This window comes from Centropristis striata, chromosome 11 (genome assembly GCF_030273125.1).
Source record: "Centropristis striata isolate RG_2023a ecotype Rhode Island chromosome 11, C.striata_1.0, whole genome shotgun sequence".
In the NCBI taxonomy this organism is placed as follows: domain Eukaryota; kingdom Metazoa; phylum Chordata; class Actinopteri; order Perciformes; family Serranidae; genus Centropristis; species Centropristis striata.
In genome coordinates, this window is record NC_081527.1 from 16422206 (window position 1) to 16443186 (window position 20981).

The following is a 20981-nucleotide window of genomic DNA, read 5'->3' on the forward strand; positions in this document are numbered from 1 at the left end:
GTGAGGTGGCAGAATTAAATATTAGGTATAAGTACTTAAACAGTGTACAGCATTTCAGTAAATGTACCTCACCACTGTGACGGTAGGTAGCTTCAAACAAAAATAAATAATTTAAACTACATTTCTTCTGCTGCTTCAACATAAGTGTCAAACTTCAGTCACCTTTTTAAGGGCCCCGAATAAATCCAAACAATGGTTAGTTGGAAGCACTGGAAGTCTTGGTAAGACATGAAAGCATCTGCAGCAAATAGTGCTGCATCCATCAATATAGACAACAACAACAACACGCTGCTTACAAGATTTTGAACATTTTTAATGGGATAGTGTTAAAATACATTTTTACTTATCTAATATAGCCATTAACACATAAAAATCAACAAACTGGTTCAAAACAGACGTTTACAATAAAAACATTTTGTGAGTGGGTCGGTGGGTCTTTTTCCTCAGAAGCTTTGCCTTGCCTGGTTCACCGCTGTCTGCAAAGCCATAACCGTGTCTGTGGATGACAGATTAAATAAAGCAGATATATCCACCAAAATTTTGGTCCATTATGTAATGCAACTCCTTTTCTGGAAATTGTCTGCTCAATACAAGGTTTCCCTGTCTCCATATATTCAGCATGCAGTAATCACAGGTTTGCTAAATAAACAATTTGAAAATGTCCTATAGAATCTGTTAGAATCTACTACTTAGCCTCCAGCTGGTCCAATAGCAAGGTGGTCAGTTGTAGTCCATATATTTTTGCTTAACTCTCGTTTCTCTACAAAAGCAGAAGCTCCATCATCTGGTCTACAGTCTTACAGTTTTAGTGAGAATAATGGTACAATTTGCGAGCACATTACTAAACTAAAGGACAGAAAAACAAGAGTAAGCTGTGGTTTGTACTTACCAAGTAATGCCTTTGCATGATCCACCAGGTCAGGCAGACCTTCCTCAATATTGTAAGAGGTTTTACCCATTGCATTGCAGAGTTCGTTGCCCCTCTGAAAGAACAGGTGATAAGAGTGATGACTTCCAGAGCCAATTAAAAAAAGGCATTAATGCTTTTCCTTTATCATGCAAAGAGAGCAAACTCTACCTGGAACTGTGCATAAACCTTCTCCTCCAGCTCTGCCACCTGGGTTATGGCATCAAACACAGTGGTATCCTCAACAGATTCCTCCAACACACAAAAAGCATATAGCAAATTATACATACGATAATAATCAATATTGATTGGGATTTTGGACTGATCTTGGTCAAGCCTACCTCCTCTGTGGAGCTATCTATAGACTCTTGTGCCTTTGCTGCTCCATTGGACTTGGTGTTGCCTTTTAGTTCCTTCACCCTGCCAAAGATTAAAAAACTGTCTTACCATGTATGGTATTATTTTCAAAATACAAAGTTAGTGTTTTCTTTAAAAAAAAAAAAAAGATAAACTTCATAAACTAAAAATGCACCTGTCAGCATAGCGTAGTGTGTTCATCGTGTATTCACATGAGGTCATGCCTGGAGACACCATAGCAATCTGAGAAATGAGAGAAGGCAAAATGTGAACAGAGGCTAAAGGCTTTAAACACACACATTCACACCAGACTTTGTGTATATTATGGGCTGATTACATTTCAGCACAGTCTGCCAAAGTGAGATCAAGCTAACTTTGATGTTTTAACGTACCATGCAGGTCCTGGACTTTTCACCAACGAAGGAATCCCTGAGGACTTTGGTCAAAGTACTCATTCGGAAAGGAATGTGATCGCTGTTCATTCCCAGTGAACGAATACACTCCTGCAGGACAAAAGGGTGAACGCGCATACATGTTAGCTGTGATTTTCAATATTTATTTAGGTGCTGGGCATGCACATTTAAAAGGGACGTTTTGGATTTTTTTTTTTTTTTGTAGTGGGGTTGTATAAGGTATTAATCCACGATTTATAAGTACTGACACAGAAGCTGTGCAGTGTACTGCTTTGGACAGGGGCAGACAGCAAAATGTATTTTAGCCACCTCAAAAATTAATATCAGTTTAGGTGTAGGCTATTAAGAATATTTTCACTGCTTTTCCTTGTTGTCAGACAGCCCTTTCTGACGGGGAACTGAAGCGGTTATCTTTACTCTCTGCAACCAGACTCCTATGAAAAAATAACAGTAATTTTATCTCGCAGAGCATACACCTAAAATTAAATTCATTTTAAGGTGAGTCTCTTTAAGGTGGCTAAAATACATTTTGCTGCTGCCCCCTTCCACAGCAATGCATTGATTAGCTTCCACACTGGTACTCCTGCTTCTCTAAACTGGGGCTGTTCCGATCACCATCTACTGTAGGAAATACACTGTGGATGGACAAATACCTCATACAGGCCCAACTTTAAAAAAAAAATCGGAATTTTCCTTTGAATATTTTTTCATATATCCTAGCTAAGGTGCAAGAGAGAAATATGCCTCTTCTCACATTTCATCCACAGCTATGTTTTTTTTAATTTAAATCTGGTGTGTTCTCACCTCTACAGCAGCCATAATAAATCTACCTTTAGAGCCAGCAGGCTGCGATTGATCTCGGCCGTCTCCACTAAAGTGCTGCGGTCGTTGCTACTGACGTCAGTGCCGCGCTCATTGCCAGCCAAATCAACCAGTGAAAATTTGCCATGCAGCGTGGTGGCACGGTCATTGCGCCGCAGGACAATCTGAAGGATGGCATGAGAGCGGGACGAGTTGGCGTTGGCGGAGGTCTGGCCTGATGTTCTGAAAAGAGACAGTAAGACAGAAGGAAAGGGTAAAGAATAATGTGCCATTCTGTCTTCATTTCTACAAGGACAAAGGTTTAGAGGCAGGAACTAATAGTTTGTGACAAGATTGAGACATACACGTTCTTAACACAAAAGTACCTGCATGCACTGCCCAGCTGGATCATCTTGATGACCTCTTCTGCAGTGGACACGTAGACCTCCTCCAGGCCCACCACCTGAACCAGCTGCCTGTCATCCTCCAGAACACGGAGCTTGGCCTTCTTATTCAGCAGGTCGTACACCTAAAATCAAAAAGTATGTTTCACCTTGAGGACAACTTGAATAAGATGATTTTTACGTAAAAAATTCTATATAAGAGGGTTTTCTTACTTTTCCGTTGTAGATCTCAAAGAAGCTGACATAAGCAGAGAGATCCAGGTTAGCATACCTCCTGTGGTTCAGATAGGTGAAGACATCGTGGGCTGGAGGAGAAAGACAAAAATTATTCAAAGTAAAGTTCCCATGTAAAGGCTAGTTTAGAAAGTTCTCATATCCTGAATTCATCAAAACGGATTCCAGCTAATCATCTGAATGTTAAAACCCAAAAATATTTGCTCATATGTGAAGTGCCCATAGAGTCATTGGATGGATGGTTATGTTAACCTGGTTATGATCTAACCTGCCAAGGCGTAGATTCCTTTAGCGCTGTTCTGCTGCCTCCCTGCGAAATCACCTCCCATTGTCTAGGGAGAACATTTTGCCAAACAAGCAAAAAGGAAATAAACAAAACGATGCAAATGCAAAATACTGCCTCAAGACCAGTAACCACTATACAGCTAGTAGAGGCTTACGTGAGTTTTTCCACTTCCAGTCTGGCCATAGGCAAAACATGTTGCCATACCACCTTCGAAAACAGACTGCACCAAAGGTTTGGCTGTGAACCTAAAGGGGAAAAAAGCATCCGTCATAAATTTAACTTGCAAGAAAAAGACAATAATGACATCTTTAAAAAGTAGACCTTGAGTTCCCAACATTTTACTCTAGATACTACAGTATTAAACAGCGTTAGGGAAATGAGAAACAAAACACTAGCTCGATGGGAAATTCCTTAAATTATATCCCCCAGGAAGAAATTCTTAGAGAAAAGCTGACCAGTTTAAGCTTGAAACACTCTTATTTAGGGACACATATTTAGGGTCATTACTTGTAGACAAGGTCGTTGGTGGCCATCTCATTAAAGGAGTAGTCAAAGTGGAAGATTTGGTTGTCCAAGTACTTGGTGAGGTCCACCTTCTGTTTTGGCTCATGGACCAGCAGAGAACCATTTCCAGGCACAGACACCACATCTATCTCCTTTTTATTAATCTCTGGAATACATAAAAATGTAAAATCAGCATTTAAAAAACTGGCAACAAAATGGCCATTATGTTGGCTCATGCCATCTCATTGTCCTTATATTCAGATAATACTACACACCACAGTGTGTTAGAAATCACTCAGAGTATACCTTGTTTGTTTAGGGGCCGCTTGCGAACGCACACGCTGATCCTGTGAGGTTCAATCTGAAAAAAGCAACATGTGCTGTAAGTGTGGCTATAATGACACACCAGCGTATGAAAAAAGTAGGGATGTAGGCTAAAGGTAAAATTCAAAGTGTATATTTACAATAAACTGTTTGTCTATCAGTTTGACCAGAAACTGTGTATTTGCACAGTTAATACATGTCAAAAAAGGATGAACAAGCACTCTGTATTGTATTATTATTTTATTATTCAGAACTTCTTCTTCTGGAATCAGGCTGGTAAAAGGGACATTATTCTTGAGTCCAAACTTACGTGGTCAGTAGTGGTTAAGGGAGTTATTTCCAAGGTCTCTCTGAAGTCTTGGATCATCTCATAGAACTTCTGGTTTGGTCGAGTTGCCTCTCCAAACTAAAGGTAAACAAATGGAATACAAAAAAAATGTGAGATTACACTTCTCTGGTGTCTAAGTTTTAATCTAGTGACACTTTTCCCATTAAAATAACAAACAAGGAATGAAATCTCACCTTTCCCCTCTTGAGCTGAATGTCGGCAGGCTGTACAACACAAGACAGCCTTTTATTGCCTTTGTTTAGTTCTTGGGGAGCCACAGATTTTCTTCTGCCTGAAGTGCATAGAGATGAAATATACTTTATTATTTTTGTCAGATCGAAATAATACCAGATGACCTCACATCTCATTGTCATCATTGCAATATCAAATACATCTACAACAGAATGAGCATGTGCTTCAGATCATGTACCACATGATCATACTTCTCATAGAACAGAGTTGGCATGATCTAATCACCAAATCTTTGTGTAAAAAAACAAACAATGCTTTGCAGGAGAGAAAGAAGGTATTTTGCACTTGTGACATTCTATACACAAAGCAACAGCACTACACATAAATATGTCTTTCGATTCAAGTGATCCAGTGAATACACATTTCATAATGTTGATGTGAAATAAGTCACTGACCTCTGGCTGGAGGAGGAGGCATTCTCTTGGGTTCATCATTCTCCTTCACGGTCTCTCGGACAAAAGGCAGCGACTGTGCTGGTTTGGCCTCATTCTTTTTACGCTGCTGATTCGGAAGCGCTAGATAAGGCAAAAGAGTGCACTTGAGTTGAAAGATGTAAAGATGAAAATATTTTTTTAAATGACTCAAAGAAAGCACTAAAAGATTAAGTTGTGCATGGGGGGGGGATCTACTCGTGTGCATAAAACATGTTCTAAAAACAACAATACCAAAATGTTAAAAGAAACAAATATGTGGCTTGCATCAGGTTTTTTCCCGTTTTGTGGACAGTGTTCTAGTTTGTGAATTTCTTTTCAGAAGATCACAACCAACCAGAGTTTGTGAGGACTGATGAAGAGGGGGCTTCGGGTTGGACCACCTCCAGGTTTGCCTGTGGAGACTCAGAGGTGGAGACTGGTGCAGGAACAGGGGCCGGGGGCTGGAACATACACGTCTGCCTCGTCTGAGATCGACTGACAACTGAAAGTAAGAGAATCCGTGTCAAAAAGCTGCAGTGTTTGTGTCAGTGTCTTAAAGTAAGTATTGTCAAGTACTGCTAGCATGTTTTTCCTGGGGTTAAATGTAATCCAAACTACAAACTGAAGAATAAACTGTACATGGTTGTAGTCTGCAAAATCAAAAGCGACCAAAGCAACAAATGTGCCATTCTGAAGAAAAAAACAAGATCCTTCAGAGACCAAGCATGACAGAAGTGAGCCAAGAGAGATCAACACAGGTGCAGAAAAACATTAAGTGCAGAAGTAAATATTGTATTAGATTTGCACAGGAAAATAATACTGGCTGAAGATCATTTATGTCACCTTCAGTCCATTCCGAATGTATCAAAACATCCCACTTTATCCTAAATTGATACACATGCCGGTACAAAAGCATTATCATCTGATGATACTGAGCACTCCTTTTTTTGCTCTTTTTTCCAGAATTTAGCGGAGATTAACGACCTGAGCAGATTTCATCTTTCCGAAGATTGTGGATTATTTTGCATTTACACCCGACCCCATTAATAAAAGAGTGATTAGAAAATTAGACCCATTTGCTTTAGAGAGAGGAACATGCATGCCATGCCGACCTGACTCTTCAGCTTTGGCGACTGTTGCAGTAGAGGCTTTTGGGAGTAAAACAAGCGGTTATTAGCCAAACTAGAAGACAAGGTCATCTAAAACTAACAAATACAATATATTTACATACAGGAGAAAGGGGCAGGAATCCTGGATGAGCGCAGTCGACCCTCAAACTTCTATGAAAAAAACAAATGGAGAGAGGGAGAAATTGCTTATTGCGTCAGTTATTTAGATGGAAAAACCCTTTCTATCCAGGACTAATGCATGTGTAGTAGGAGTTAAATTACCATTCAGCTTAGACATTTCTTTGTCATTTATTGAAAGAAGTATTTGAATAGGAATTATGAGGTTTGAAAGAGTACATTCTAAGACATGTGCTCCAACCTGTTGACACAGACAACAAGCACCTCCACTTTATTGTTATCTGTAAAAGTACGGTAAAACATACCTTGTCTGGAGCAGGAAGGGGTGGATCAGTAGTATGGTTGGCGACAGCCTTTATATGGTCCAAAAGCTCTGGATTGAGAATGCATAACTCATTCACTTCAACCTAAAATCACAAACAAACACACTTTACCTTAGATTACAGTCAACTTGCTTAAGACACAAAATACATGAACAGAATGATGGCTGTTACATATGAACAGGTGAAACACTTGTTGAATGTGCATCACTATGCATGAATATGATTGTTCCCTGTATGGAATGGCTGTATCCTCACTGTTGACTTTGTAGTTGCTTTCACATTCAAATTGAAAATTAATTAATTTATTTCCGAGGGGAATTTCAGTTAGTCTGTTAGCTCTTGAAGAATGAGACAGCATGATGGCTGTAGGAGCGAAGGATCTTTTGAATCTCTCCGTCTTGCAACGGAGAGAGGAGCCGTCCACTACTGTTTTTTTGGTCCATAAAAAGGTGTTGTGTAGTGATGATCTGGGTATTTCAAGATGGCCTCGGACTCCAGTGTGTCCAACCTGGCTCCAACCACAGAACCAGCTCTTTAGACCAGTCTGTCCAACCGCCTTGCATCTCTGTGTGTGATGCTGCCTCCCCAGCAGACTGCAGCATAAAACACACTTGCCACCACGGACTGATAAAACATCTGCAGCATCTCACTACAGGTGTCATAAGATCTGAGCTTCCTAAGAAAATGAGGCAGCTCTACCCCTTTTTGTAGAAAGCGTCTCTGTTTAAAGACCAGTTCATCTTATTTTCCAAGTGTTATGTTATTGTATGTAATGGTTCTCTTAACCCTCTGGAGTCCATGAAAGCACCTGCACATTACTTCATGACGTGAAGACACAAAAAATAAAGCGACATTGAGCCTTGCCATCAGCTTCCCTCTAAAGTTCTGGCTTGAAACTCCATAACAGATTTTTTTGTTGTTGATGATATTCGGCAGTAAAACCGGAGATAATGTCAAATATATTTAGTATGAAAATATAGAACTAGATAATCTTAATTTTACCTGTAAAATGTTACAATTGCAACCTGTGTTCATATTCATATACATGTAACATGTATATTTCTGTGTGTGAAACATAATTTTCAAGATCAGATTTTATGTTTTTCTTTGTTTCTTTTGGGTTCAAAATGTTGATCAAGTAAGTCAAAGTAAAAAATTAATTATCAGGACATATATGTGAGGTTACGCTGAAAAAACTGATACCAACATGGCATGGTAAAGTTTTTTTAAAAACATTTTTTAACGAACATATTTAGCCCATTTAGACAATATATTACACGTGTTGTCTTTGTTTCTGGAGCTACTGACCTCCTTTCCACGGGTGATCTTTCTTTCATCCCATTCAACCATAACCGTGGACTTGGCGGCATCCACAGACTTCACCGTGGCCAGGTGCACTCGACCTGGTTTTACACGTAAACAAATCGCAAGTCACCACCAAGCTTTTGCTAACGACACACAATAATAACGCGGTTATTATTAAAAGTTAAAAGTTGCAAAATACCACAAGACAAGACAATACCAGCTCACCATCACTGCGGCTGATTTTTACAGAGAGTCCAACAAGAAGTCTGGACAGACTGGTCTCCATTTTTTTCTGTAACGGAAAAATCAAAATTCAGGTAACGTCAGAAACGATCTGAGTTTATAACTATATCCTCTTTTCGTCGATCAATTAGCCAACATACAACCGGACCATAATGACAGAATCATTCTTTATCTGTTTTTTTTTTCATCTTTTTCCCAAGTCATGTTTAAACGACACTTACCTACGTGTGTAATTCACCGCCGCCAAAGTTTGAAAGTTAGGGTTGGTATTATTTCCGGATATGGAGGAATCTGATTGGTCCTCTTTATATACGCAGGAAGTCCTCTTCTTCTTCTGTGGCTTTTTTAAATATAAAATCCAGATTGGCGTTATACTGCCACCAACTGGATCAGTAAGGAACGACCTCTACAATGAAAATCAAATGTACACTACAGGCCAAAAGTTTGGAAGAAGAAAATTAAACTTCTTCTTACATCTTATGTAATTACCAACAACCTACTATAAATGTTTCATACTTAAGATCCAGGACTAAGAGTAATGTGATACAGAGGGAAGAATATAATTATATTTATAAGTGAATTGAGCTTAAACTTATTTAAAAATGTTTTGTGGAAAATAATTTTCTAAAAAAAATAATGCCTGTTCACTGAATGACTTAAACTGCAATCTGATTTATTTATTTTTTTTAAAATGGCAGTTTCCAGTTCAGGGGAATATTATTTTTTAATATTGAAAAATGCACCAAAAACAGGAAAAATGTAAGAACATTACAAAATAATTATATGGAAACATATCGTATAGTGGCTATTTTCCCAGTAGCATTTACATTTAGCAGATGCTTTTATCCAAAGCGACTTACATTTACTTTAAAATGTCTTTCATGATGGCGTTGCTCTCACCAAATGCAACCCCTCCCTTCCGTAACCAACATGCCTAAAATTAAAAGTCTAATTGAATTGTGGATTTGGAGAATTATGACACCCTTATAAACTAACAATTAAATGTAGTGGAGTAAAAAGTACAATATTTGCATCTGGAATTTAGTGAGGTGGCAGAATTAAATATTAGGTATAAGTACTTAAACAGTGTACAGCATTTAAGTAAATGTACTTCACCACTGTGACAGTAAGTAACTTCAAACAAAAATAAATAATTTAAACTACATTTCTTCTGCTGCTACAACATAAACGTCAAACTTCAGTCACCTTTTTAAGGGCCCTGAATAAATCCAAACAATCGTTAGTTTGAAGCACTGGAAGTCTTGGTAAGACATGAAAGCATCTGCAGCAAAAAGTGCTGCATCCATCAATATAGACAACAACAACAACACGCTGCTTACAAGATTTTTAACATTTTTAATGAGGTAGTGTTAAAATACATTCTTATTTAATATAGCTATTAACACGGTAAAAATCAACAAACTGGTCCAAAACAGACGTTTACAATAAAAACATTTTGTGAGTGGGTCGGTGGGTCTTTTTCCTCAGAAGCTTTGCCTTGCCTGGTTCACCGCTGTCTGCAAAGCCATAACCGTGTCTGTGGATGACAGATTAAATAAAACAGATATATCCACCAAAATTTTGGTCCATTATGTAATGCAACTCCTTTTCTGGAAATTGTCTGCTCAACACAAGGTTTCCCTGTCTCCATATATTCAGCATGCAGTAATCACAGGTTTGCTAAATAAACAATTTGAAAATGTCCTATAGAATCTGTTAGAATCTACTACTTAGCCTCCAGCTGGTCCAATAGCAAGGTGGTCAGTTGTAGTCCATATATTTTTGCTTAACTCTCGTTTCTCTACAAAAGCAGAAGCTCCATCATGTGGTCTACAGTCTTACAGTTTTAGTGAGAATAATGGTACAATTTGCGAGCACATTACTAAACTAAAGGACAGAAAAACAAGAGTAAGCTGTGGTTTGTACTTACCAAGTAATGCCTTTGCATGATCCACCAGGTCAGGCAGACCTTCCTCAATATTGTAAGAGGTTTTACCCATTGCATTGCAGAGTTCGTTGCCCATCTGAAAGAACAGGTGATAAGAGTGATGACTTCCAGAGCCAATTAAAAAAAGGCATTAATGCTTTTCCTTTATCATGCAAAGAGAGCAAACTCTACCTGGAACTGTGCATAAACCTTCTCCTCCAGCTCTGCCACCTGGGTTATGGCATCAAACACAGTGGTATCCTCAACAGATTCCTCCAACACACAAAAAGCATATAGCAAATTATACATACGATAATAATCAATATTGATTGGGATTTTGGACTGATCTTGGTCAAGCCTACCTCCTCTGTGGAGCTATCTATAGACTCTTGTGCCTTTGCTGCTCCATTGGACTTGGTGTTGCCTTTTAGTTCCTTCACCCTGCCAAAGATTAAAAAACTGTCTTACCATGTATGGTATTATTTTCAAAATACAAAGTTAGTGTTTTCTTTAAAAAAAAAAAAAAGATAAACTTCATAAACTAAAAATGCACCTGTCAGCATAGCGTAGTGTGTTCATCGTGTATTCACATGAGGTCATGCCTGGAGACACCATAGCAATCTGAGAAATGAGAGAAGGCAAAATGTGAACAGAGGCTAAAGGCTTTAAACACACACATTCACACCAGACTTTGTGTATATTATGGGCTGATTACATTTCAGCACAGTCTGCCAAAGTGAGATCAAGCTCAACTTTGATGTTTTAACGTACCATGCAGGTCCTGGACTTTTCACCAACGAAGGAATCCCTGAGGACTTTGGTCAAAGTACTCATTCGGAAAGGAATGTGATCGCTGTTCATTCCCAGTGAACGAATACACTCCTGCAGGACAAAAGGGTGAACGCGCATAAATGTTAGCTGTGATTTTCAATATTTATTTAGGTGCTGGGCATGCACATTTAAAAGGGACGTTTTGGATTTTTTTTTTTTTTTGTAGTGGGGTTGTATAAGGTATTAATCCACGATTTATAAGTACTGACACAGAAGCTGTGCAGTGTACTGCTTTGGACAGGGGCAGACAGCAAAATGTATTTTAGCCACCTCAAAAATTAATATCAGTTTAGGTGTAGGCTATTAAGAATATTTTCACTGCTTTTCCTTGTTGTCAGACAGCCCTTTCTGACGGGGAACTGAAGCGGTTATCTTTACTCTCTGCAACCAGACTCCTATGAAAAAATAACAGTAATTTTATCTCGCAGAGCATACACCTAAAATTAAATTCATTTTAAGGTGAGTCTCTTTAAGGTGGCTAAAATACATTTTGCTGCTGCCCCCTTCCACAGCAATGCATTGATTAGCTTCCACACTGGTACTCCTGCTTCTCTAAACTGGGGCTGTTCCGATCACCATCTACTGTAGGAAATACACTGTGGATGGACAAATACCTCATACAGGCCCAACTTTAAAAAAAAAAAATCTGAATTTTCCTTTGAATATTTTTTCATATATCCTAGCTAAGGTGCAAGAGAGAAATATGCCTCTTCTCCCATTTCATCCACAGCTATGTTTTTTTTAATTTAAATCTGGTGTGTTCTCACCTCTACAGCAGCCATAATAAATCTACCTTTAGAGCCAGCAGGCTGCGATTGATCTCGGCCGTCTCCACTAAAGTGCTGCGGTCGTTGCTACTGACGTCAGTGCCGCGCTCATTGCCAGCCAAATCAACCAGTGAAAATTTGCCATGCAGCGTGGTGGCACGGTCATTGCGCCGCAGGACAATCTGAAGGATGGCATGAGAGCGGGACGAGTTGGCGTTGGCGGAGGTCTGGCCTGATGTTCTGAAAAGAGACAGTAAGACAGAAGGAAAGGGTAAAGAATAATGTGCCATTCTGTCTTCATTTCTACAAGGACAACGGTTTAGAGGCAGGAACTAATAGTTTGTGACAAGATTGAGACATACACGTTCTTAACACAAAAGTACCTGCATGCACTGCCCAGCTGGATCATCTTGATGACCTCTTCTGCAGTGGACACGTAGACCTCCTCCAGGCCCACCACCTGAACCAGCTGCCTGTCATCCTCCAGAACACGGAGCTTGGCCTTCTTATTCAGCAGGTCGTACACCTAAAATCAAAAAGTATGTTTCACCTTGAGGACAACTTGAATAAGCTGATTTTTACATAAAAAATTCTATATAAGAGGGTTTTCTTACTTTTCCGTTGTAGATCTCAAAGAAGCTGACATAAGCAGAGAGATCCAGGTTAGCATACCTCCTGTGGTTCAGATAGGTGAAGACATCGTGGGCTGGAAGAGGAAGACAAAAATTATTCAAAGTAAAGTTCCCATGTAAAGGCTAGTTTAGAAAGTTCTCATATCCTGAGTTCATCAAAACTGATTCCAGCTAATCATCTGAATGTTAAAAAATATTTGCTCATATGTGAAGTGCCCATAGAGTCATTGGATGGATGGTTATGATCTAACCTGCCAAGGCGTAGATTCCTTTAGCGCTGTTCTGCTGCCTCCCAGCGAAATCACCTCCCATTGTCTAGGGAGAACATTTTGCCAAACAAGCAAAAAGGAAATAAACAAAACGATGCAAATGCAAAATACTGCCTCAAGACCAGTAACCACTATACAGCTAGTAGAGGCTTACGTGAGTCTTTCCACTTCCAGTCTGGCCATAGGCAAAACATGTTGCCATACCACCTTCGAAAACAGACTGCACCAAAGGTTTGGCTGTGAACCTAAAGGGGAAAAAAGCATCAGTCATAAATGTAACTTGTTTATGCAAGAAAAAGACAATAATGACATCTTTAAAAAGTAGACCTTGAGTTCCCAACATTTTACTCTAGATACTACAGTATTAAACAGCGTTAGGGAAATGAGAAACAAAACACTAGCTCGATGGGAAATTCCTTAAATTATATCCCCCAGGAAGAAATTCTTAGAGAAAAGCTGACCAGTTTAAGCTTGAAAAACTCTTATTTAGGGACACATATTTAGGGTCATTACTTGTAGACAAGGTCGTTGGTGGCCATCTCATTAAAGGAGTAGTCAAAGTGGAAGATTTGGTTGTCCAAGTACTTGGTGAGGTCCACCTTCTGTTTTGGCTCATGGACCAGCAGAGAACCATTTCCAGGCACAGACACCACATCTATCTCCTTTTTATTAATCTCTGGAATACATAAAAATGTAAAATCAGCATTTAAAAAACTGGCAACAAAATGGCCATTATGTTGGCTCATGCCATCTCATTCTCCTTATATTCAGATAATACTACACACCACAGTGTGTTAGAAATCACTCAGAGTATACCTTGTTTGTTTAGGGGCCGCTTGCGAACGCACACGCTGATCTTGTGAGGTTCAATCTGAAAAAAGCAACATGTGCTGTAAGTGTGGCTATAATGACACACCAGCGTATGAAAAAAGTAGGGATGTAGGCTAAAGGTAAAATTCAAAGTGTATATTTACAATAAACTGTTTGTCTATCAGTTTGACCAGAAACTGTGTCTTTGCACAGTTAATACATGTCAAAAAAGGATGAACAAGCACTCTGTATTATTTTCATTTCAGACAATGTCAGAACTTCTTCTTCTGGAATCAGGCTGGTAAAAGGGACATTATTCTTGAGTCCAAACTTACGTGGTCAGTAGTGGTTAAGGGAGTTATTTCCAAGGTCTCTCTGAAGTCTTGGATCATCTCATAGAACTTCTGGTTTGGTCGAGTTGTCTCTCCAAACTAAAGGTAAACAAATAAAAATTTAGATTACACTTCTCTGGTGTCTAAGTTTTAATCTAGTGACACTTTTCCCATTAAAATAACAAACAAGGAATGAAATCTCACCTTTCCCCTCTTGAGCTGAATGTCGGCAGGCTGTACAACACAAGACAGCCTTTTATTGCCTTTGTTTAGTTCTTGGGGAGCCACAGATTTTCTTCTGCCTGAAGTGCATAGAGATGAAATATACTTTATTATTTTTGTCAGATCGAAATAATACCCGATGACCTCACATCTCATTGTAAGCATTGCAATATCAAATGCATCTACAACAGAATGAGCATGTGCTTCAGATCATGTACCACATGATCATACTTCTCATAGAATAGAGTTGGCATGATCTAATCACTAAATCTTTGTGTAAAAAAAACAAACAATGCTTTGCAGGAGAGAAAGAAGGTATTTTGCACTTGTGACATTCTATACACAAAGCAACAGCACTACACATAAATATGTCTTTCGATTCAAGTGATCCAGTGAATACACATTTTATCATGTTGATGTGAAATAAGTCACTGACCTCTGGCTGGAGGAGGAGGCATTCTCTTGGGTTCATCATTCTCCTTCACGGTCTCTCGGACAAAAGGCAGCGACTGTGCTGGTTTGGCCTCATTCTTTTTACGCTGCTGATTCGGAAGCGCTAGATAAGGCAAAAGAGTGCACTTGAGTTTATAAAGATGAAAAATATTTTTTAAATGACTCAAAGAAAGCACTAAAAGATTAAGTTGTGCATGGGGGGGGGGATCTACTCGTGTGCATAAAACATGTTCTAAAAACAACAATACCAAAATGTTAAAAGAAACAAATATGTGGCTTGCATCAGGTTGTTTCCCGTTTTGTGGACAGTGTTCTAGTTTGTGAATTTCTTTTCAGAAGATCATAACCAACCAGAGTTTGTGAGGACTGATGAAGAGGGGGCTTCGGGTTGGACCACCTCCAGGTTTGCCTGTGGAGACTCAGAGGTGGAGACTGGTGCAGGAACAGGGGCCGGGGGCTGGAACATACACGTCTGCCTCGTCTGAGATCGACTGACAACTGAAAGTAAGAGAATCCGTGTCAAAAAGCTGCAGTGTTTGTGTCAGTGTCTTAAAGTAAGTATTGTCAAGTACTGCTAGCATGTTTTTCCTGGGGTTAAATGTAATCCAAACTATAAACTGAAGAATAAACTGTACATGGTTGTAGTCTGCAAAATCAAAAGCGACCAAAGCAACAAATGTGCCATTCTGAAGAAAAAACAACATCCTTCAAAGACCAAGCATGACAGAAGTGAGCCAAGAGAGATCAACACAGGTGCAGAAAAGCATTAAGTGCAGAAAAGCATTAAGTGCAGAAGTAAATATTGTATTAGATTTGCACAGGAAAATAATACTGGCTGAAGATCATTTATGTCACCTTCAGTCCATTCCGAATGTATCAAAACATCCCACTTTATCCTAAATTGATACACATGCTGGTACAAAAGCATTATCATCTGATGATACTGAGCACTCCTTTTTTTGCTCTTTTTTTCCAGAATTTAGTGGAGATTAACGGACAAACATAGAAAGGATTACATGTGCTGTAGTGTGTCACAGTATTGTGCCACTCATCATTAAAGAAAAGCAAATTATTCTCTATGATCAGTGGCGAGGCCTGAGCCGATTTCATCTTTCCGAAGATTGTGGATTATTTTGCATTTACACCCGACCCCATTAATAAAAGAGTGATTAGAAAATTAGACCCATTTGCTTTAGAGAGAGGAACATGCATGCCATGTCGACCTGACTCTTCAGCTTTGGCGACTGTTGCAGTAGAGGCTTTTGGGAGTAAAACAAGCGGTTATTAGCCAAACTAGAAGACAAGGTCATCTAAAACTAACAAATACAATATATTTACATACAGGACAGAGGGGCAGGAATCCTGGATGAGCGCAGCCGACCCTCAAACTTCTATGAAAAAGACAAATGGAGAGAGAGGGAGAGAGAGAAATTGCTTTTTGCATCAGTTATTTAGATGGAAAACCCTTTCTATCCAGGACTAATGACACAGACAACAAGCAGCTCCACTTATTGTTATCTGTAAAAGTACGGTAAAACATACCTTGTCTGGAGCAGGAAGGGGTGGATCAGTAGTATGGTTGGCGACAGCCTTTATATGGTCCAAAAGCTCTGGATTGAGAATGCATAACTCATTCACTTCAACCTAAAATCACAAACAAACACACTTTACCTTAGAATACAGTCAACTTGCTTGAGACACAAAATACATGAACAGAATGATGGCTGTTACATATGAACAGGTGAAACACTTGTTGAATGTGCATCACTATGCATGAATATTATTGTCCCCTGTATGGAATGGCTGTATCCTCACTGTTGACTTTGTAGTTGCTTTCACATTCAAATTCAAATTGAAAATTACTTAATTTATCCCCAAGGGGAAATTCAGTTAGTCTGTTAGCTCTTGAAGAATGAGACAGCCTGATGGCTGTAGGAGCGAAGGATCTTTTGAATCGCTCCGTCCTGCAACGGAGAGAGGAGCCATCCACTACTGTTCTTTTGGTCCATAAAAAGGTGTTGTGTAGTGATGATGATCTGGATATTTCAAAATGGCCTCGAACATCTTGACAGTGAATCTCTCCACCACCTCCTCCAATGTGTCCAACCTGGCTCCAATCACAGAACCAGCTCTTTTCACTAGTCTGTCTAACCGCTTTGCATCTCTGTGAGACTGCAGCATAAAACAAGACACTTGCCACCACAGACTGATAAAACATCTGCAGCATCTTACTACAGATGTCAAAAGATCTGAGCTTCCTAAGAAACAGAGACAGCTCTGCCCCTTTTTGTAGAAAGCATCTGTGTTTAAGGACCAGTCCATCTTATTTTCCAGGTAAATACCTTGATAACTTGGCACCACCTCAATGTCCACCACACAGATATTCACTGGCTGAGGAGGGAGCTTGAACTTGTGGAAATCTATGATACGATATATAATAATATGAATACATATTGGTATTCATGTTTGACGACTGATGTAGAACTTTGAATAATAATTAAATATAACTTATCCTGGATTCCCAAGGTAACTTGACGTAAATACATTGAATGGTGTTATGTTATTGTATGTAATGGCTCTCTTAACGCCCCCAACTGGCTGCCTTCCAGCGTCCCTGGCTCGTTTACATTATCAACAATATATTACATGTGTTGTCTGTGTTTCTGGAGTTACTGACCTCCTTTCCACGGGTGATTTTTCTCTCATCCCATTCAACCATAACCGTGGACTTGGCGGAATCCACAGACTTCACCGTGGCCAGGTGCACTCGACCTGGTTTTACACGTAAACAAATCGCAAGTCACCACCAACCTTTGCTAACAACACACGCCGTCATTATTAAAAAGCGTAAAAGTTGCAAAATACCACAAGACAAGACAATACCAGCTCACCATCACTGCGGCTAATTTTTACAGAGAGTCCAACAAGAAGTCTGGACAGGCTGGTCTCCATTTTTTCTGTAACGGAAAAATCAAAATTCAGGTAACGTCAGAAACGAGCTGGGTTTATAACTATATCCTCTTTTCGTCGATAAATTAGCTAACATACTGGTATAACCGGACCATAATGACAGAATTATTATTTATCTGTTTTTTTTTTTCCATCTTCTTCCCAACTTACGTTTAAATGACACTTACCTACGTGCGAAATTCACCGCCGCCAAAGTTTGAAAATTGGGGTTGACATTATTTCTGGATATGGAGGAATCTGATTGGTCCTCTTTATATACGCAGGAAGTCCTCTTCTTCTTCTGTGGCTTTTTTTAAATACAAAATCCCGATTGGCGTTATACTGCCACCAATTGGATCAGTAAGGAACGACCCCTCAATGAAAATCAACTGTACACTACAGGCCAAAGGTTTGGAAGCAGAACATTAAACTTCTTCTTACATCTTATATATGTGATTACCAACAACCTACTATACATGTTTTTATACTTAAAATACAGACTAAGAGTAATGTGATACCGAGGGAAGAATGTAATTATATTTACAAGTGAATTGAGCTTAAGCTTATTTAAAAATGTTTCGTTCAAAATATATATTTTTTTAAATAATGCCTGTTCACTGAATGTCTTAAACAGCAATCTATTTTTTTTAAATAGGGCAGTTTTCAGATCGGGGGAATATTATTATTTTTTTATATTAAAAATACATCAAAAACAGCAAAAATGTAAGAACATTACAAAATAATTATATGGAAGCATATCGTATAGTGGCTATTTTCCTAGTGGCATTTACATTTACATTTAGTCATTTAGCAGATTCTTTTATCCAAAGCAACTTACAGGAGAAAAAGGGGAACACATTTACTTTGAAATGTCTCTCATGATGGCGTTGCTCTCACCAAATACAACCCCTCCCTTCTGTAACCAACACGCCTTGAGCCACGGTCAAACTGATGAAGATCAGTGTCCTGAAACTGTCAAATCAAATATTGATAATATTGAGTTTGTCTTGCAGCATAAGGACTTTTTCATCATTTATTACATCATTGCATGCATTATACTCTTGTAAATGTGAATATGTTGTCTCTTAGTAGATTGTCAGTCTGCATTTGCAACAGAAGAAAGCGTCTGCATCGAATGTGGCCTAAGGACTTAAATTACTCAGGACATAGTTTAGATTCATTGAATTGGGTTTGTAGGAGGATGCTGCTGCCCCTGTCCTCAGCAGTACTTGCTTAGTTTGCCTTTCCTGCTTCTCTAAACTGAGGGTGTGCAGAACCACCCTCTACAATAGGTAAATCTGAACTATCTCATCACTCCACAACTTCAAAAATCAACTCAAAACCCACTTTATCGAGATTGATTAAGACCTGACTCCCATTGCCAAACCTGAACTCATAAACTCTCATCCCTGTTTTTGTTTTCTGTATTTTGTATTTGTTTCAATGTGTTAGGTTAAGCGACTTTGAATACCTTTAAAAGCGCTATATAAATCAAATGTATTTATTATTATTATTATTATTATTATTATTATTATTATTATTATTATTATTATTATTATTATTATTATTATCATTATTATTATTATTATTATTATTATTATTATTATTATTATTATTATTATTATTATTATTATTATTATTATCTCTTTTACACAAATTGTGTTAAATATTATTGTATTAAAATCCCTGCTGACTGATAGGGTTGGATGATATATAATATGAGACAACAGCAATGTGTCAACTATCAGAGACTGTATCCATGTCCTTTTTATTACCCGATTGTAGGTCACTGAGGGCAATTTCACCGATCGGGGAGTGGGACTGCTGTGATGACTTGATACTTCCAAAGTAACTTTTAACTAGCTTTTCTTGATCGGTCCTCGGTTTTGCCCAAATTCTGCTAAACACTGATGTATTTAGCCTACTGCATTTCATCCATGTGACCACAGGATTCCTCTGTTTGTCCACATGCTCCCTCTCTTCCCACACCCATTGCAAGCCAGATACCGGTTCAGTCCCCCATGACATCAACAATCAGGGACAGCTGGAGAATGACCCATAATGCCGTTCAGACTTGCCTTCAGCGTGGGAGGCTTCCCATTTTTCCTTTTCTTTTTGCCCCCCAGCCTCCCCACTCCTCCGTGCCCACACCCTCTCAGCCTCCAAACCTCCTAACTATACACAAGCTGGACTTATGTATACACATTCCCAGCAAGCGAACGCTGACACATGACAAATCAAAGGTCTAATAAACAGCTTGTGCTGAACAATTTTCCCCCCACCACCAAAGGATGAAAAATAAACAATTCCCTGTCGGTTTGGCCCAGCCAGACCATTTGGTAGGTCTGTCTGTTGATGACTGGGTGGCCCAGGGCTGCTCGGTGTGAGGCCTGGGATGGAGCCACAACTGTTTCCTGTGAGCAGCCCAACCCCCAGAACCTCTCCACAACTGGCTTAGTGGGTGGTATTCCCCTCCTCCTTCTTTTCCTCACATCCCCTAAAGTCCTACACCCTCCTTTCCCCTTCAATACTCTCTACTCCAAGCGCTCCTCCCCCCTTTTCCTCCCCTCCAGTCAGTTGCTTCATCCATTCTCACAGCTTCAGTCCCAGGCTTAACACTTCCTCAGTGGCCTTGAGTGGACGGAGTAGGCGAAACACTTTCTGTGTCTGCGTGATTACTTTATCCTGTCTGCGTGTTTTTCTACACGTGTCAGCTCTATAATGACATTAATTGCAATGACATTGTTTGAAATGATGCCATGTGGGCATTTGAGCTCGGTATACATTCATAATTTCCCTCAAGCCTTTAAAAATCATTATGAATGAGTGATTTTTCCCTGATTACACCCACAGACAACATTTAATCATTACAAAAAACAGCTTTTTCTGAATGTGATTTCTTTCAATATTTAATACATGAAGTTTATCTCCTTTCAAGTTTAGAATCAAGGACAAATTAAATCTGCAATAAAAATCCAAACTAATATAACAAAATAAGAGTGGAACTAAATGAAAACAAATAAAGAAAATGAATGAATAAATAAATTAATAGAGGGAGGTGGAATATGAAAAGCAGGTTGGACAAAGTATATACTTATGGACATTAAATACACTTACATACACATACATAAATACATATCGATATACATCCATAAACATGCATTTATCTGTATATAAATGTTCACATACAGACATATATTGTCATATTTTCAGGTGGTATTAAAGTAACATATATCCAGGGTTCCTACAGGTGCTGGAAATCCTTCAAAACACTTGAAAACTGTTTTCCAGGTTTGAAGTGCTCAAATTTTTTAATAAAGTGTTGTTGCTAGAAATTAATATTGGATAGGATGCAAAACATTTTGAAACATCATATTTTGTTGTGTTGTCTGTAACTGTGTCACCCTTCTTATGTAGAACGCTGTCTTAAAACATAATGTTGGTTGTT

At 38.9% G+C, this 20981-nt stretch overlaps 2 protein-coding genes across 7 annotated transcripts; both read right to left on the reverse strand.

Moving 5' to 3' along the window:
* Window positions 1–292: 292 nt before the first annotated feature.
* LOC131980739 (kinesin-like protein KIF2C) lies at window positions 293–17737 on the reverse strand. Of its 4 annotated transcripts, none has more exons than XM_059345036.1 (23): window positions 17722–17737; window positions 8324–8389; window positions 8102–8196; window positions 6776–6877; window positions 6455–6503; window positions 6336–6371; window positions 5579–5725; window positions 5206–5325; window positions 4753–4850; window positions 4541–4636; window positions 4213–4267; window positions 3910–4072; window positions 3557–3647; window positions 3385–3448; window positions 3096–3187; window positions 2865–3007; window positions 2508–2721; window positions 1657–1767; window positions 1440–1507; window positions 1249–1327; window positions 1079–1159; window positions 890–983; window positions 293–496 (listed from the first exon to the last, which is right to left on the reverse strand). In XM_059345036.1, exons 2-23 carry the CDS (start codon window positions 8382–8384, stop codon window positions 444–446), a joined length of 2112 nt encoding a protein of 703 aa, XP_059201019.1. In that variant the 5' UTR covers window positions 8385–8389; window positions 17722–17737; the 3' UTR covers window positions 293–443. The 4 variants fall into 4 exon arrangements, with proteins under 4 accessions (XP_059201019.1, XP_059201017.1, XP_059201018.1 ...); XM_059345034.1 differs by lacking the exon at window positions 17722–17737 and adding an exon at window positions 8563–8608; XM_059345035.1 differs by lacking the exon at window positions 17722–17737 and adding an exon at window positions 8567–8581 and having other exon boundaries at window positions 8324–8390.
* On the reverse strand, window positions 9608–17804 carry LOC131980738 (kinesin-like protein KIF2C). 3 transcript variants are annotated; one of them, XM_059345031.1, is made up of 23 exons: window positions 17722–17799; window positions 17476–17541; window positions 17262–17356; window positions 16127–16228; window positions 15927–15975; window positions 15808–15843; window positions 14936–15082; window positions 14568–14687; window positions 14114–14211; window positions 13913–14008; window positions 13584–13638; window positions 13281–13443; window positions 12922–13012; window positions 12750–12813; window positions 12481–12572; window positions 12250–12392; window positions 11893–12106; window positions 11040–11150; window positions 10822–10889; window positions 10631–10709; window positions 10461–10541; window positions 10272–10365; window positions 9608–9878 (listed from the first exon to the last, which is right to left on the reverse strand). In XM_059345031.1, exons 2-23 carry the CDS (start codon window positions 17534–17536, stop codon window positions 9826–9828), a joined length of 2112 nt encoding a protein of 703 aa, XP_059201014.1. In that variant the 5' UTR covers window positions 17537–17541; window positions 17722–17799; the 3' UTR covers window positions 9608–9825. The 3 variants fall into 3 exon arrangements, with proteins under 3 accessions (XP_059201014.1, XP_059201015.1, XP_059201016.1); XM_059345032.1 differs by lacking the exon at window positions 15808–15843 and having other exon boundaries at window positions 9611–9878; window positions 17722–17804; XM_059345033.1 differs by lacking the exons at window positions 16127–16228; window positions 17262–17356; window positions 17476–17541; window positions 17722–17799 and having other exon boundaries at window positions 9613–9878; window positions 15768–15843; window positions 15927–15969.
* Between the last annotated feature and the right edge of the window lie 3177 nt (window positions 17805–20981).